Here is a 16,845-nt window from a genome sequence, read left to right on the forward strand (position 1 = left end):
TACTTTATGACATTGTTTTGATAAAATGAAGAAAAAAGTACAGAAAGCAAAGCATGCAGAAAATCAAAATAATGTTCAGAGTATTGTGACATGAAGAGTTGTTCTCCTGCCTCTCTTGGTTTGGGCTGACTTTTGAACATGGCTCTGCTTAGGACTCCTGAGAGGCCCTGTTTCTGAATGGTGGATACCTAGTTACTCTGCATAATTATGGATGTAAGTTTCACCGAGTGTATGTGCTGGTTCCCTGCGGAAGTATTTTGCCTGCTTTGTTTGGTTCCATCTTTGAAACAATAATATGTGGGGCGCCTGAGTGGCTCAGTCGCTGGAGCGTCTGACTTCAGCTCAGGTCATGATCTCACGGTTCATGGGTTTGAGCCCCGTGTCAGGCTCTGTGCTGATGGCTCAGAGCCTGGAGCCTGCCTCGGATTCTGTGTGTGTGTGTGTGTGTGTGTGTGTGTGTGTCTGTCCCTCCTCTGCTCATGTTCTGTCTCTCTCTGAAAACAAATAAAATATTTTTTAAAAAGTTAAAAAAATAAAACAACAATTTGCAGTGCGTGGTAATGTCATCTCCATTTTATAGATATGGAGCCTGAGGGCTATTGAGGTTAGGTACTTTGCCTAGTAATCAATGATAGAGTAAAGATTTTAGCCCAGGTCTGCTGATTCCTTGGGTCAATGCTTTTTTGTGACTTGTTCTGCTCAACCCTCCCTATGGATATGAACTACATTATGTCTTGAGACTGACCAGTCAGTCCTGATACCCCTCTATGGCCAAACCGAGGCTATCTTCCTATAATCTGAGTGTGTCCCAAGTCCCAGGCAAAGGTCTCAGACTCCTGAGGCTCTGGGATAACAGGCTTGCTGGTTCCTAGTCAGAGATATCATGGTCATGGCTGTTTGTGGCCTGCCTTTCAGGGTGGCCCCATGGGAGCCTGTCCTCTAAGGAGACCATAAACAAGCAAGTTCACCTTCACTCTCTAATGGAGGAGGATGTGGAGTCCATGTTTCCCCTGTGTGTCAGCACTCTTATTTTCACGGACAGGTCATGTTCCATAGGATGGCCACATAGCGGAGATACTCTGGGCGGGAATTAGTGTCCCATTTTACAGATGGGGACACTGATACTTAACAAGGTTTGCTAAAGGTCTTCTATCCATCTGCTCATTCAACAACTGCATACCAAGCACCTGCTACCTGCCAGGCCTTGGGCCAGCACCATTTTGATGAGCAAATGGAAATTGTTCTTCCCTCAGAGAGTGCAACATCTCAGAAGGGAAACAGACACAGGACCAAACACCACCTATGAATAGAATCACACTGGTGATAAGGGCCAACAAGGCAAGAAGTGGGGTGTACGAGAGAGTTCTGGTGGATGGATATCTTAGTCCATTCAGGCTGCTCTAGCAAAGTATCATCAACTGTGTGGCTTGTGAACAACAAATATTTATTTCTCATGGTTCTGGAGGCTGAAAATCTAAGATCTAGGTGCTGGCAGTTTTGATGTCCAATGGGGGCTCACCTCTCATTCATAGAGTTTTCTTTTCTTTTTCTTTTTTTTTTTTTAATGTTTATTTATCTTTGAGAGATAGAGAGACAGAGTACAAGTCGGGGAGAGGCAGAGAGAGAGAGAGAGGGACACAGTATCTGAAGGAGGCTCCAGGCTTTCAGCTGTCAGCACAGAGGCCGATGCAAGGCTCGAACTCACAAACCGTGAGATCATGACCTGCACTGAATTCAGACACTTAACCAACTGAGCCATCCAGGCGCCCCTCATAGAGTTTTCTCACTGTGTCTTCATGTGGCAGAGCTCTCTGGGGCCTCTTTTATAAGACCTTTAATCACATGACAGCTCCACCCTCATGACCTCGTCACCTCCCAAGTCCTCCTAACCACCCATGTGATGGTATTATCTGAGGTTTCCTTATGATTTCTGTATTTTGGGCAGAAATTCTGTAAGAGTTATACTATGCTTTCTCAGTGCATCCCAGAAGGAGACATAACTGTTGATTTGTTCCAATGCTGGTGACTTAACTTTTATCACTTGCTTAACATGGGGTCTGCCAGGTTTCTCTACTATTAAGTTCATTAATAAATAATTAACCAATGTTTGTGGAGGGATAGTTTGAGAACATGTAAATACTCTGTTCCTTGTCAAACTTTTATTCACTAGATTTAGCATCTATTGGTGGGCAACCTACATCAGTGCCTAAATCAGTCATTGGTATGATGACTGCAAAATGGTAATTTAAGAAATTCTATCATTCCTTCTAGATTTATCAGTAGGTATTCTATTATAGGATAGACCTTTCTTTCTTCCATATTTATTTCATCATTAATTCTTCTGTCTCTCTTTCTTTTTGTATCTGCATGAACTCATGTATTCTTATTTTGCTCAAAAAGTTACAACCCATCATTATCAGTACTTATTTTTTAATTTATTTTTAAAAATGTTTATTTATTTATTTTGAGAGAGAGAGAGCATGCACACATAAGCAGAGGAGAGGCAGAGAGAGAGAATCCCAATCAGGCACCACATTCAGCACAGAGCCAGACACAGGACTCAATCATGTCCCGTGAGATCATGACCTGAGCTGAAATCAAGTGTTGGATGCCTGAGCCACCCAGGTGCTCATCAATATTTATTGTGATGCTTAAATTGCCACAGACTTGGCCACTATGAGCTCCTTCAAGTCAGCTCCTGTGTCCTTTTGATATGTCCCCATCATTCTTCGAGCATTCCTTTACTTTCTGGTGCAACAATAGCTTCTAGACTCACTCTGTATTTCCCCTGCCTGAGAAATGGAGTTGACAATTTCATCAAGGCACTTCACTTCTTACATTAGACAATAAATGATGCTGAGAAAGATATATTTGCTTGCTAAGTCTGATTCTTGCTTCTGGGATGTTATTACTCCCAAGCCCTCTCAGTGTACAGAGCTTAGAAATATTTGCTGCTGTGACAAATTATTGTAAACTTTTAACAGGACTTATCTGATGAGATTGGGCCCACCTGGATAATCCAGGAAGCTCTCCCCATCTCAGGGTCCTCAGCTTTAATCATGCCCGCAAGTCCCTTTTGCCTAATTCCAGGGATTAGGATGTGAACATGTTTGGGGGTACCATTATTCTGTCTACCACATATATGTATGTGTTAAGACTTTTGGAATACTCTGCATACTTGTGTGTACACACACATCTCTATCTATCTATCTATCTATCTATCTATCTATCTATCTATCTATCCGTCTATCACCTATGTCAGCTAGCCATGCTCCTGATTTCCCACTAACACCTCCACTTTCACTCCAACACCACAGAGTTTATTCTATCTATCCCCCTTTCCATACTTGCAACCCCTGTGAGAAACCTGGCTTCCATATCTTCAACAGATGTTTATTTGCTCAACTCCACCTTATGTAACCAAACCCCACCTTACTGGGGTTCCCCTCTCCTTTAGCATGTGCACACTGGCTGAAAGCTTGGCTCAGATGAAGAGGAAGAAGAAAGGAAGAAGGGGGAAGCCAACACATTAAATTTTAAGGTGACAAATTAAAGGATAGAAAATTATAGACCTATTTGAACAAATAGTTGTGAAGAACTGTGAAGAGTCTGAAGTTTACCCTCCTTGTAAACTAACAAGATAGCCTACCACAGTGTCCTCAATGCTGGCAAAAGGCACGAGACTCCTGGTTCAGAGATAAAGGGCTTTATTACTCACAGAACAGCAGGTAGCATGAGCTTCATGGTCGGATTCCTTCTCTGTGCCCCCCAAGTCCCAACAAGGGGTACAGAGGGGCCCAGGTGGATGCTGTGCACATGGCTGAGGAACCCCTTGCTCAGGGAACCTGACTTGTTTTCATAATGGGATGCGAGTAAACCTGCCTGGCTGTTGCTCTGGAGGAAGACATTATAATACTAGACTATGAGCAAACCTGTTCTCCTCCCCAGAGGTTATACAAACATCTTCAAAAAGGTAGTCTGGAACAAAAGGGAAATGAGTATTTCTGCTTGTTACAGCAGACACACAGCAGAAACGAGAGACCATGGAGAATTGTCTCCAGTAATACATTGTCTTCTAAAAAACGATTTGTAATTCAAAACATGTTTTCCTATAGAAATAATGATTTAATGATGGTTTCTGGGCTCACCCATAAAGGCTTAAATAGACCATAATATTGCTGAGCTCGGGTGTTGTACTAACAGAAGCAGCTACAGTTTATGGACAGAGTATTTGATACACAAGAAAAATTGATGGGAGAGGTAAAGGGATTAACATCTATTGATTATCTGATATATTTTAGTTGCTTTACATTTTATATTTCATTTTAGTTTTTAGCCAATACTATGAGAAATGAGAATAATGTCCATCTTACCTATGACAAAGCCAAGACTCAGGAAGGTTTGGAAGTTGTTCAAAGTTAATAATGGTTGAGGTGGGATTTAAACCCAGGTCTCAGTCTCCAGAGTACTCCCACCCCCCATTACATGACATTTTCATTTCCTGTATTCTTCTTCCTTGAGTTCTGCACCCTCCCCCTGTGCCAGGCAGCTCTTTCCTTTACTTTCTGTGGTGCATCGGTCTTTCCTGATGTCCTCTACTGGAAGACCCACTCCCCAAAATGCTCCTTCGTTAAAAATTGCTTCCCTTTCTTCGTTACCCGCAAATGAAGTCTTCAGGTTCTTTCGGGTAGCTGAATCTAGTGCTCAGAGGAAAACAATTGCATGAAATTGATTCACAACTGGTTCAAGAATGATTGTCTCTTAACTATTTCACAAGCGTTTTTTTCCACCTTCGCCTGTGCTTCTCTTCAGTGGAGAGCTGGCTCCAGCAGAGCCCTCACTTATGGGGCTACTGTGCATGTGCTGTCACATGAGTGCTGTTAGCAACTAAGCTGTGAACAAAGCTACTATGAAGACCTGGTCATACTTCAATTAAATGTCGTGATTTTTCCCCTAATGCCCTTTTTCTGTTCCAGGATCTCATCCAGGATGTCATAGTATATTTAGCGGTCATGTCTCCTTAGGCTTGTATGGGCTGTACCAGTTTCTCAGACTTTCCTTATTTTTGATGACCTTGACAGTTTTGAGGAGTACTGGTCAGGTATTTTTTTAGCATGTCCCTCAGTTTGGGTTTGTCTGATGTCTTTCTCATGATTAGACAGGGGTTATGGGCTTTTTTTTTTGGGCGGAAGACCACAGAGGTAAAGTATTATTCTCATCATATCATATATATCATATATCATATCATATCATAACAAAGCATATCATTAGTACATACTATCAACATGACTTATCACTATTGATGTGAACCCTCTTCATCCAGGTTGAGATGATGTTTGCCAAGTTTGTTCACTGTAAAGTTTCTCCTCTACCCCCTTTCCATACTGAACTCTTTGGAAGCAAGTCAGTAAGTATAGCCCACATGTAAGGAGTGGGGAGTTAGGCTCCACCTTCTTGAGTGGGGAGCATCTACATCGATTCTTTGAGGTTCTTCTGTATAGGAGATTTAACTTTTCTTATTTACGTATTTGTGTATTTATTATTTATTCAAGCATTTATTTATTTTGGTATTGACTCATGAATATTTATTTTATATGTTAGGTTATAATCCAATACTACATCATTATTCTTATTTTTGCTCAAATTGTTTTGAGCAGTCTTGGCCAGAGGCATGCTTTCAGTTGACTCCTGCATCCCTTTGCCATACTCCCATCATTCTGTTTTTTGGATACTTCCTTACCTTTCTACCACCACCAGATTCTCCTGATCCAGTCCTAGAATCAACCATTTCTCCAAGGAATCCCAGTTCTTTTATATTGGAGAGTGGTATTAGATTGCAAGATCAATATAGGCAGTGGGTGTAATTTACATTTTAATTTTGTAGAAATATGAAGAATTCGGGAAAACTTATACACTTAAAGTGGATCAACTCAGTGACCACTCCAGTGTAGCCATAATTTGTGCAAGAAATATGTCTGCAGTATCAGGGTATGCCTGTACAGGAATTCACCACTGTGGAAGGATATACAGAAAGCAGGAGTGATGGAGGCTTATGGGAAGGGGAGCTTGGGGACTGGGTGGGGTGGAGACGTACTTTCCATGCACACTTTTGTTCTCTCTGAATGTTGCTCCATGCACACACATTATCCATGTAAAAGACAGCTTGATGGGAATGCAAGCTGGTGCAGCCACTCTGGAAAACAGTATGGAGGTTCCTCAAAAAACTAAAAATAGAACTTCCCTACGACGCACCAATTGCACTACCAGGCATTTATCCACGGGATACAGGTGTGCTGTTTCGAAGGGACACATGCACCCCCATGTTTATAGCAGCACTATCAACAATAACCAAAGTATGGAAAGAGCCCAAATGCCATTGATGGATGAATGGATAAAGAAAATGTGGTATACATATACAATGGAGGATTACTCGGCAATCAAAAGGAATGAATCTTGCCATTTGCAACTATGTGGATGGAACAAGAGGGTATTATGCTAGGCGAAATTAGTCAGAGAAAGACAAAAATCATATGACTTCACTCATATGAGGACTTTAAGACACAGAACAGATGAACACAAGGGAAGGGAAGCAAAAATAATATAAAAACAGGGAGGGGGACAAAACAGAAGAGACTCATAAATATGGAAAACAAACTGAGGTTTACTGGAGGGGTTGTGGGAGGGGGGATGAGCTAAATGGATAAAGGGCACTAAGGAATCTACTCCTGAAATCTTTGTTTCACTGTATGCTAATTTGAATGTAAATTTTAAAAAATAAAAAATAAAACAAGTTAAAAAAAAAAAAAAAGACAGCTCGAAGAGGAGAAAGGTAAGAAGTGGATCTGGAGGGTGAATGGAAAGTATCTAGCTCTCTCATGGTCTCTTTTGCATTGTCTTCTTTGCTTTACTTTCTTTTTTTCCTTCATTTCCTCCTCCAAGAGTATGTCCTGAATTCGTGAAGACTGTCTGTACTTGTGCAGCCACTGTGCAATAATGTGAAGACCATTTTTGAGGAGCCCTGCCCTAAAATACTTACCTTTTTCTTTAGGTGACCAAGTGGCCTATAGGAAGCCAAGGGCTGTTGTATGACCGGAGCTGGATGGTTGTGAATCACAATGGCGTTTGCCTGAGTCAGAAGCAGGAACCCCGGCTCTGCCTGATCCAGCCCTTCATTGACCTGCAGCAAAAGATCATGGTCATCAAAGCCAAAGGTGCGAAAACTGGGTTGTCTTTACGAATTAACTGTCAACAGTAGCTTTTCTTCTCCCATGAGAGAAAAATAATAGGTTTTCCTCTGCCAAATATTAAAATAATCCTGAAGGAAGTGAAATGATGTCTGAAAGACAACAAAATGTGTCTGCTCCTTGTGTTTAGAGAAATTTCTGGAGAGAGGTAAAGATCTAATGAATCACTCGAAAAATAAAGAAATATAAAATTTGATCTTTTTACTTATATTCTCTTTATTTCCATCACCTGTCATGATATGTACTCAAACTTCAATTCTTCCTTGTTGATTTTTTGTTATGAACTAATATATATAAAAGTATAGATCAGCTCTGTGCAATGGAACTTTATTTGATGATGGAAATGTTCAGTATCTATTTAGTCCAGATTGGTAGCCATTAGTTACCTGTGGCTATTGAGCACAGGAAATGTGGCTAGTGGGAAGTGTATGGTTCAGGAGTTTTTTGGTGTATTCACAATTACCTCTTCTGAATGTTTCATATAAATGGGATTGTGTTGTATGTGACTGGCTTCTTTCACTTAGCATCATGTTTTTGAGGGTCATCTATATTGTCGAATAATATTCCATTGCATGGATATACCATTAAAAAAATCCATTTATTAGTTGAAGGATATTTAGATTGTTTCCACTTTTTGGCTATTCGACATCATGCTGCTGTGAACATTTGTGTACAAGTTTTTGTGTGGACGTGTTTTCAATTTTCCTGAGTCTGTACCAAAGGGTAGAATTGCTGGGTCATGTGGGAACTCTGTGGTCAGCATTTCCAAAGTGGCTGCATCACAATTTTATATGCCCACCAGCAATGTATGATGGTTTTAATTTCTCCACGTCCTCAACACTTATTATTTTCTGTTGCTTTTGTTTTTTAATAGCCATCAGAATGGTGTGTAGTGGTACGTATGTGGCTTTGATTTGCATTTCCTTAATGATTATCTTTTCATGTGTTTATGGGTCATTTGTATATCTTCTTCAGAAAAATATCTATTAAGATTCTTTGCTTGTTTGTTTTTGAATTATTGAGTTGTAAGAGTCCTCTATATATTCTGTGTAGAAGTCCCTTTTCAGATCTATGATTTTCAAATATTTTCTCCCATTCTGTAGGTTGTCTTTATACCTTCTGGATGGCTCTTTTACTTTTTTTTTAATTTTATTTTTTATTTTTTAAAATTTACATCCAAATTAGTTAGCATATAGTGAAACAATGATTTCAGGAGTCGATTCCTTACCCATTTAGCCCATCCCCCCTCCCACAACCCCTCCTGTAACCCTCTGTTCTCCATATTTATGAGTCTCTTCTGTTTTGTCCCCCTCCCTGTCTCCCTGTTTTTATATTATTTTTGTTTCCCTTTCCTTATGTTCTTCTGTTTTGCCTCTTGAAGTCCTCATGAATGAGTTCGTATGATGTTTGTCTTTCTCTGACTAATTTCACTTAGCATAATACCCTCCAGTTCTATCCACATCGTTGCAAATGTCAAGATTTCATTCTTTTGGATTGCCGAGTAATACTCCATTGTGTATATATACCACATCTTCTTTATCCATTCATCCATGGATGGACATTTGGGCTCTTTCCATACCATGGCTATTGTTGATAGTGCTGCTGTAAACATTGGGGTGCATGTGTCCCTTTGAAACAGCAGTCCTGTATCCCTTGGATAAATGCCTAGTAGTGCAATTGCTGGGTCATAGGGTAGTTCTATTTTTAGTTTTTTGAGGAACCTCCATACTGTTTTCCAGAGTGTCTGCACCAGCTTGCATTGCCACCAACAATGCAAAAGAGATCCTCTTTCTCTGCATCCTCACCAACATCTGTTGTTGCCTGGGTTGTTAATGTTAGCCATTCTGACAGGTGTGAGGTGGTATCTCAGTGTGGTTTTGATTTGTGTTTCCCTGATGATGAGCATTTTTTCATGTGTCGGTTGGCCATCTGGATGTCTTCTTTGGAGAAGTGTCTATTCATGTCTTTTGCCCATTTCTTCACTGGATTATTTGTTTTTTGGGTGTTGAGTTTGGTAAGTTCTTTATAGATTTTGGATACTAACCCTTTATCTGATATGTCGTTTGCAAATGTCTTCTCCTATTCTGTGGGTTGCCTTTTAGTTTTGCTGATTGTTTCCTTTGCTCTGCAGAAGCTTTTTATTTTGATGAGGTCCCAGTAGTTCATTTTTGCTTTTGTTTCCCTTGCCTCTGGAGACGTGTTGGGTAAGAAGTTGCAGCAGCCAAGATCACAGAGGTTTTTGCCTGCTTTCTCCTCGAGGATTTTGATGGCTTCCTGTCTTACATTGAGGTCTTTCATCCATTTTGAGTTTATTTTTGTGTATGGTGTAAGAAAGTGGTCCAGGTTCATTCTTCTGCATGTCGCTGTCCGGTTTTCCCAGCACCACTTGCTGAAGAGACTGTCTTTATTCCACTGGATATTCTTTCCTGCTTTGTCAAAGATTAGTTGGCCATACGTTTGTGGGTCCATTTCTGGGTTCTCTATTCTGTTCCATTGATCTGAGTGTCTGTTCTTGTGCCAGTACCATACTGTCTTGATGATTACAGCTTTGTAGTATAGCTTGAAGTCTGGGATTGTGATGCCTCCTGCTTTGGTTTTCTTTTTCAAGATTGCTTTGGCTATTCAAAGTCTTTTCTGGTTCCATACAAATGTTAGGATTATTTGTTCTAGCTCTGTGAAGAATGCTGGTGTTATTTTGATAGGGATTGCATTGAATGTGTAGTTTGCTTTGGGTAGTATCAACATTTTTAGTATATGTGCTGCCGAAGCGAGCACTGGGTAGTATCAACATTTTAACAATATATGTTCTTCCTATCTAGGAGCATGGAATCTTTTTCCATTTTTTTGTGTCTTCTTTAATTTCTTTCATAAGCTTTCTATAGTGTTCAGTGTATAGATTTTTCACCTCTTTGGTTAGATTTATTCCTAGGTATTTTATGTTTTTTGGTGCAACTGTAAATGGGATTGATTCCTTGATTTCTTTCTGTCGCTTCATTGTTGGTGTATAGGAATGCAACCGATTTCTGTGCATTGATTTTATATCCTGCAACTTTGCTGAATTCATGAATCAATTCTAGCAGTTTTTTGGTGGAATCTTTTGGGTTTTCTATATAAACTATCATGTCATCTGCGAAGAGTGAAAGTTTGACCTCCTCCTGGCCGATTTGGATGCCTTTTAGCTCTTTTACTCTTAATCTGCCTATATCACTATATTTAAAGTGAGTTTCCTGTATCCAGCATACAATTGGCTTGTGCTTTTTTATCCACTTTGACAATCTCTGTATATTTATTGGTGTGTCCTGTTGGGATTTTTATTGCAAAATCACATATTTTGCAGTCATATATTTGTAATCATATTTTGATTGTAGTATCATATATTAATTTCAAAAGAACTTACATCATATAATATCCAGTCTTTTATTTACAGTGTTTCTCTCCATTTAAGACTTTTTTAATTACTCCAAAATTTAATAATATTTTCCAGAAACTTTTACACTTTTTTTGCTATGTAATAGTTTATTGGAATATTTTTAATACTATCTTTTTTCTATTAAATATTTTAATGGCTATCAATGCATATAGAAACACTATTGATTTTTGTATGTTAATGTTTTACCCAGTACTTTTTCTGAATTCTTATTAGTTTTATTAGTTGGTCTGAAGATTTTCTTGCATATTCTGTGTAAATAGGTATATTGTCTTCTAATAATGGTAGTATCATATCTTTCTAATTTTTATTTATCTTCTTTCTTTTTCTTACCTTATTGCTTTGGCTAGGCCTTCTTATATAATGGTGGAGCAGTGATGGAAGATATCCTTCTTTATTACTGATTTGAATAGAATGGCTTCAAAGTTTCAAAAATAAGAATGATGCTTACTGTAGGTTTTTGGTAGATTTGCTTTACCAGGCTAAAGTAGTTCCTTTCTTATTTAGCCAAATGATGACTAGTAGTCAATTCTTATTGAATGCTTTTTCTGCATCTGTTGGTCATCATATTTTTTTTCCTATAGTCTATCAGTGTGATGTCTTACACTAGTAGATTGTCCAGTAGTAAATTATCCTTGGACTCTTGGGGGGAAAAACACTACTTGACAATGATCTTTTGATACATTGATGGATTTGGTTTGCTCATACTGTGTTTAGTATTTTTTTTCTGCCTATTTATTAGTGAGATTGATACATCATCTTCTCTTACTGTGCTTTTCTTATTTAAGTTTAGGTACCCAGGATATTAACTTACAAAAATAATTGAGTAGATTGCTTCTCTTCCTTTCTATTCTCTGAAGCATAAAAATATATATCATGACTAAGTAGGGTTTGTCCCAGAATGTAAAGAATGGGAGAAAGAAAGAAAACAAATACCCAATATCTTCCCCTCCAAATCAGCAGCACTTTGTGAGGTGGTGTTGTACCCCCTCTCACCATGTATCAGATACTCTGCTCACTTTCAGGGGACTCCTGTATTGTGGGTGGAGTAAGGGCATCCTCTGGCAATGCATGACAGGACAAAGTAAATAATAAATAGTAAAACAAGACATTTTAATGGTTTCATGTGTGTGATTTGTCACTCCCAAAGATTTTAGGCATCCAGAGGTCAGGCTTTTTTATTTCTCAGTATCTCTGATCTGAGCATAGGGCTTAGTACATAATGAACTCATTTGCCATGAACTTTGTTGGGGGCCCTTGAGTTCAATTCATGGATGGCTTCCAGACTTTGTGGTCTTAACCAGAGGCCTGCAATGACCTTTAGAAGGCAGCTGAAGGCCAAAGACCCTGTGTGATTTATTTAGAGCCTTGGGTAAGGATACAAAGAGGCTGAGCACAGACCTGCCATTGGCTGTCCAGGGTGTGCAACTGTCCACATTGTCCCCACTGCTGTGGTTACTTCCTCATAACCAATGCTCCAAGCTTGCTGTACTGCTCTCCCCTGTGCGTGCATACCTCCACCATATCCTTCTCCCATCCATACTCTTTTGACATGACAGCATCTATAATTACTCAGCACAACACATTCCTTCTCTGAAATTTTTGAGCATTCTGGGTTAGTTCTTCTGGCTTTCCCCACACAGGGCCAGGAGTGTGGAACTGGCTGTGCATGTGTAAGGTGCAGACAAGCAGGGGACGTAGTTCCCTATGGAATTCTAGATACTCAAATCGTTGCATCTCTGTCTTTGTCGTGGTGAAAGCCCTGTTGTGATGGATGGGGCCTGAGCAGCAGGCATGATCTGAAGCTTGTGATGCACCAGTTTGCTGTGTTGTGTTGTGCTCTGTGTGATGAAGAAGGACCAAGAGGGGCAGGGATGCAGGCGAGCATGACATGAGCTTGCCTGAGGGACAGTGTGAGCGGTGTGACTGGCAGCCATGCTGAGAGGGCTAGAGGGCACAGGTGAGTCACACAGGAGGAGCTCCTTCTTCGAGTGTCCACAGAATAGGGGCCACCACACATTCTGCTCAGGTGCCTTGGCTTCCTGCCTTTCCCTATACTCTTAATGTCTCATGGAGGACAAGGAGTGCAGAGTGACAGAGGGCCTGGCAGTTTCAGCCTTTACCAAAGGTCTTTCACACCTTAATGGCATTGGGCTAGTTTCCTCTCATTTCATCCACGTATCTCACTCTGATTTTATTAAAGAATGGATACCACTTTAGATGACTAATGGGTACATGAGTGTTAACTATTATTCTTTAAACTGTTACATACATATGCTCTATACTCCTTCATACATATGATACATGTAACTAATTTTTTAAAAAGCTTCCCAACCCCACTAACATAGTAACAGTTTTATTTCTGTCTGTCTGTCTACCTGTCTATCTATCCATCATGATAACAATGATTGGCGCAGGAATCCAATTGGATGCTGACTCCCAGGAGCTGTTGAGAAATACCGCTCCATGCTGATATCTTTACAGAATGAATCTTCATGCCTGCCTATTTCTAAAGGATGTAAGGGAAAACAATGGCTTTAGTATGTGGAGTCACCCAGAGGTAGAGAAATCTTCTAAGGGATTTATAGTGTTATATAAATATACATATGTGGATGTGACTGTGGTGGATGTGACTGCGGTGGATGTGACTGCCTGAGTGCAGGGTCTTCCGTAAGAAGGCTGTTTGGTGTACAGGCTATTGTTGGTGATGACCATGCTAAAGAGAATCTCTGTGTTACAAAGAGATTTCCAAGACCTGGCCAATTATTTGATGCAATCAATTTCCAGGGTCATGACAATTCTTGTATACTTTGTGATAATGGACTTACACTTATATTGTTGTTCTTTTTGCGTGATGGTAAATCTGTCTCTAACCTTTGTTCATTAGGGATGGAGCCTATAGCGGTGCCTCTTGAGGAAAATGGTGAACGGACTCAGATTTGCCAAAGCAAGGTCTGTGCGGACAGGTGAGACTCTGCCATAGGTAAAAATCTCAGGTCCATCTGCAGGGTGGTACAGAGGGGGAAGAGAGCAATGCCCTGTAGATCTGCCCTCAGGTGCACCGCCCCCTCCCATCCAGTCTGCTGCCTCTTTCCCCTCATGAACTCCATGCTGACCACACTGCCCCTGCTGTTGTTCAAACCTACCAAGCATGTTCCCTAGCCATTTAGGGATACCTGCTGTTATTTACAAGGTGCATTCCTGGTTGTACATTTGAGAGGAATGCTGTTTTCTGGTTAATAAAGAGGTAGTTAGGTCTCTTCTCAGATCCATCAGTGCTCAGATGAATGAAAACAGACTTCAGTGCGATCTCTCAAAGCATCGAAGAGAATGTGAAACTAAATGAGGTTTCATTCTACTCTTCCCTTTCTACATACAGACAGGCAGCTATTTGATCCAGGAAAAATTAAGGACATGTCTATCTTGTAATCCCAATGTAGGTTATTAGTAATTTTGCATTGTGGATTCTGGTGATGGGTAGATTTTAGAATAATTTTTAAAAATTTAAATTCTTGGGGCTCCTGGGTGGCTCAGTCGGTTGAGCGTCTGGCTCTTGATCTCAGCTCAGGTCTTGATCTCAGGGTCAAGCCCCGTGTTGTTCTCCATGCCCAACATAGAGCCTACTTAAAAATTTAAGAAATTAAAAAAAAATTTTAAGTAAAAAAATTAAATTCTTTAAATTATACTTTAAAAGTCTCTAATATTAAAATATTAAAAAACTGGATCATTGAATGCACTTATACTGGTAACTGAGAGGCATAGTGTTCTTTCCACAGACCAAACCTATTATTCCATGTGGTCTGGCCATGAGGGAAAAGATTCGCTGGTGTGTAGTAAAAACCCAGAACGTATGTCTGGGGTTCAAGGGCTTCTTAAAGCAAAATATTGCTCTGGAAGCTCTCAAATTCTAAGCTTTGTGGTATTCAGTGGCTATAATGGACATAAACAAGGTCTTTTAAGAGGAACTTCCAAAGCTTCTTATCTGATCTGAAGGCTTCGCATGAGCACCGGACCTTGGGTCTTCCTGTGCTTTGGGTATTCGCCTGCAGCTTCCCGAGTGCTCCCTTCTCTCTGGGGCCCAATATTGTATTTACATTACATTTAGTATTATATTGTATTGTATTGTATTATATCTTACAATTGAAAATATTTTTGCTATTTATATTATTACTTAAAGGAATACTATAGAACATTCACCACCCCTCCCCTTTTTTCCCCCAGGGTAAATACTTATAATTGTGGAGAAAAAATTTCAAGCTGGTTGTCAAGATTTTTTGGCCATCCATGTCAGTTGCTCAAACAAAGTTCAAACTTTCAAAGAAGTGCAAAGAAGCGGGTCAAAGGTATCACATTTCTGGTTGGTTCTTAGGGGACAGGAACTTGGGTTTACTCTTGCATACATCAAAATCAGCCCATGATTTATGAGTTCGAGCCCCACATCGGGCTCGCTGCTGTCAGGGCAGAGCCTGCTTCAGATCCTCTGTCCCGCTTTCTCTGCCCCTCCCTTTCTTCTCTCTCTCTCTTCCTCTCTCTCAAAAATAAAAATAAACATTGAAGAAAAAGTCAGCCCCTGAAGTGAATTCCCAGGATGACTTGCTCTTGTGCAGAAAGCAGGGTGGTCCACAGGACCCACGTGTGGTCTCTAGGATGACCCTGAGGAGGTAGAGGTGGGGTTCCACCCAGCTGTTTCGCCTCTGACAAGTGCTCTGTCTCAGTCTGTCGTGTTTAGAAGCACAATTTCATTGGGTTATATAAAAACACTGGTAGCTTGGTGGCGCCTGGGTGGCTCAGTCGGTTAAGCATCCGACTTGGGCTCAGGTCATGATCTCACAGTCTGTGAGTTCGAGCCCTGCATTGGGCTCTGTGCTGACAGCTCAGAACCTGGAGCCTGCTTTGGATTCTGTGTCTCCCTCTCTCTCTGCCCCTCCTCTGCTCATGCTCTGTCTCTCCCTGAAAACAAACAAACAAACAAACAAACAAACAAACATTGGTAGCTTGCTATGTCCTCAGTTTGTATGTGGGAACGAGAAAACCTGGTTGCTGGTCTTGGCTCTGTCACCACATGCCTGAGAACTTGGCCAATGCGGAGCCTCTTGGTGCCCAGACAGGTGTAGACTTCAATGCCTTCGACTTATAAAAATGCTGGTGGTTTTTCCTGCCGTAGCTGTTGTGAGCTGAAGGGAGAGCAGAGAAGAAAGTACAGTAGAACCTTGGTTTGCAAGCATAATTCGTTCTGGAAACAGGTTTGTAATCCAAAGCACTTTTATAGCAAAGTGAATTTCCCCGTGAAATAATGGAAACTCAGATGATTTGTTCCACGACCCAAAAATATTCATATAAAAATGATTACAGTACAGTGATATGATACAAAATAATAAAGTAAATACAAAATATAAAGAAAAATTAATCTGTACTTACCTTTAAAAACCTTTGTGACTGGTGTGAGGGAGACAAGAGAGGAGGGTTATTATATAGGACAACTTTCATTGTCACTAACAGATGTTGACTACAGTACAGTATTTAAAAATTTTTTTTAAACGTTTATTTATTTTTGAAGGAGAGAGAGAGAGAGCCTGAGTGGGGGAGGAGCAGAGAGAGAGAGAGAGACACAGAATCCAAAGCAGGCTCCAGGCTCTGAGCTGTCAGCACAGAGCCTGACATGGGGCTTGAACTCACGAGCTGTGAGATCGTGACCTGAGCTGAAGTTGGACGCTTAACCGACTGAGCCACCCAGGTGCCCCTACAGTACAGTATTAATGAACTCTTGTCAGGTACTATGTTTAATGTTACTGGCAATAAGGCAGCAGAGGAAAAGGTCTATATCTGCAGGCAGCCTGACCTAAATGAAGCAAAACATTTCTAAGCTTCCTCTTGTATGGAAAAGCAAAGGACTGTCCATAGGTGCTTTGAAGTGACAAAAAAATACGCTAGTGCCAGCTGTGGGCACCTTCCCACATTCTGAAAAATCACTGATTTCTGCCAAACACTGCAGCTTGAGACTGACCATCCAAGCATGGGACATGATCACCCACAATCCCACAGTGAGAGAGAGAGAGAGAGAGGTTTGCTCATCTTGCGGAACACTCAGAGAACAAATTTCTCGCAATCCAAGGTTTTACTGTACTTGGAAGTTAACAGTACCACATGGGAAGAAGAGATCGCTTTCAGGTGTCT

The 16,845-nt window shown here is 40.5% G+C and overlaps 1 protein-coding gene across 3 annotated transcripts in view; it reads left to right on the top strand.

Moving 5' to 3' along the window:
• Positions 1 to 16,845, top strand: part of MOCOS (molybdenum cofactor sulfurase) — a 55,881-nt gene that overhangs the window by 23,998 nt on the left and 15,038 nt on the right. For all 3 annotated transcript variants that reach the window (XM_060613635.3, XM_060613640.3, XM_060613639.3), the window contains 3 exons: positions 7,049 to 7,211; positions 13,559 to 13,637; positions 14,893 to 15,014. In XM_060613635.3, the coding sequence (XP_060469618.3) occupies positions 7,049 to 7,211; positions 13,559 to 13,637; positions 14,893 to 15,014 (364 nt within the window). The remainder of the gene's footprint in view (positions 1 to 7,048; positions 7,212 to 13,558; positions 13,638 to 14,892; positions 15,015 to 16,845) is intronic.

This window comes from Panthera onca, chromosome D3 (assembly GCF_046562875.1).
Source record: "Panthera onca isolate mPanOnc1 chromosome D3, mPanOnc1 haplotype 2, whole genome shotgun sequence".
NCBI classification, from domain to species: domain Eukaryota; kingdom Metazoa; phylum Chordata; class Mammalia; order Carnivora; family Felidae; genus Panthera; species Panthera onca.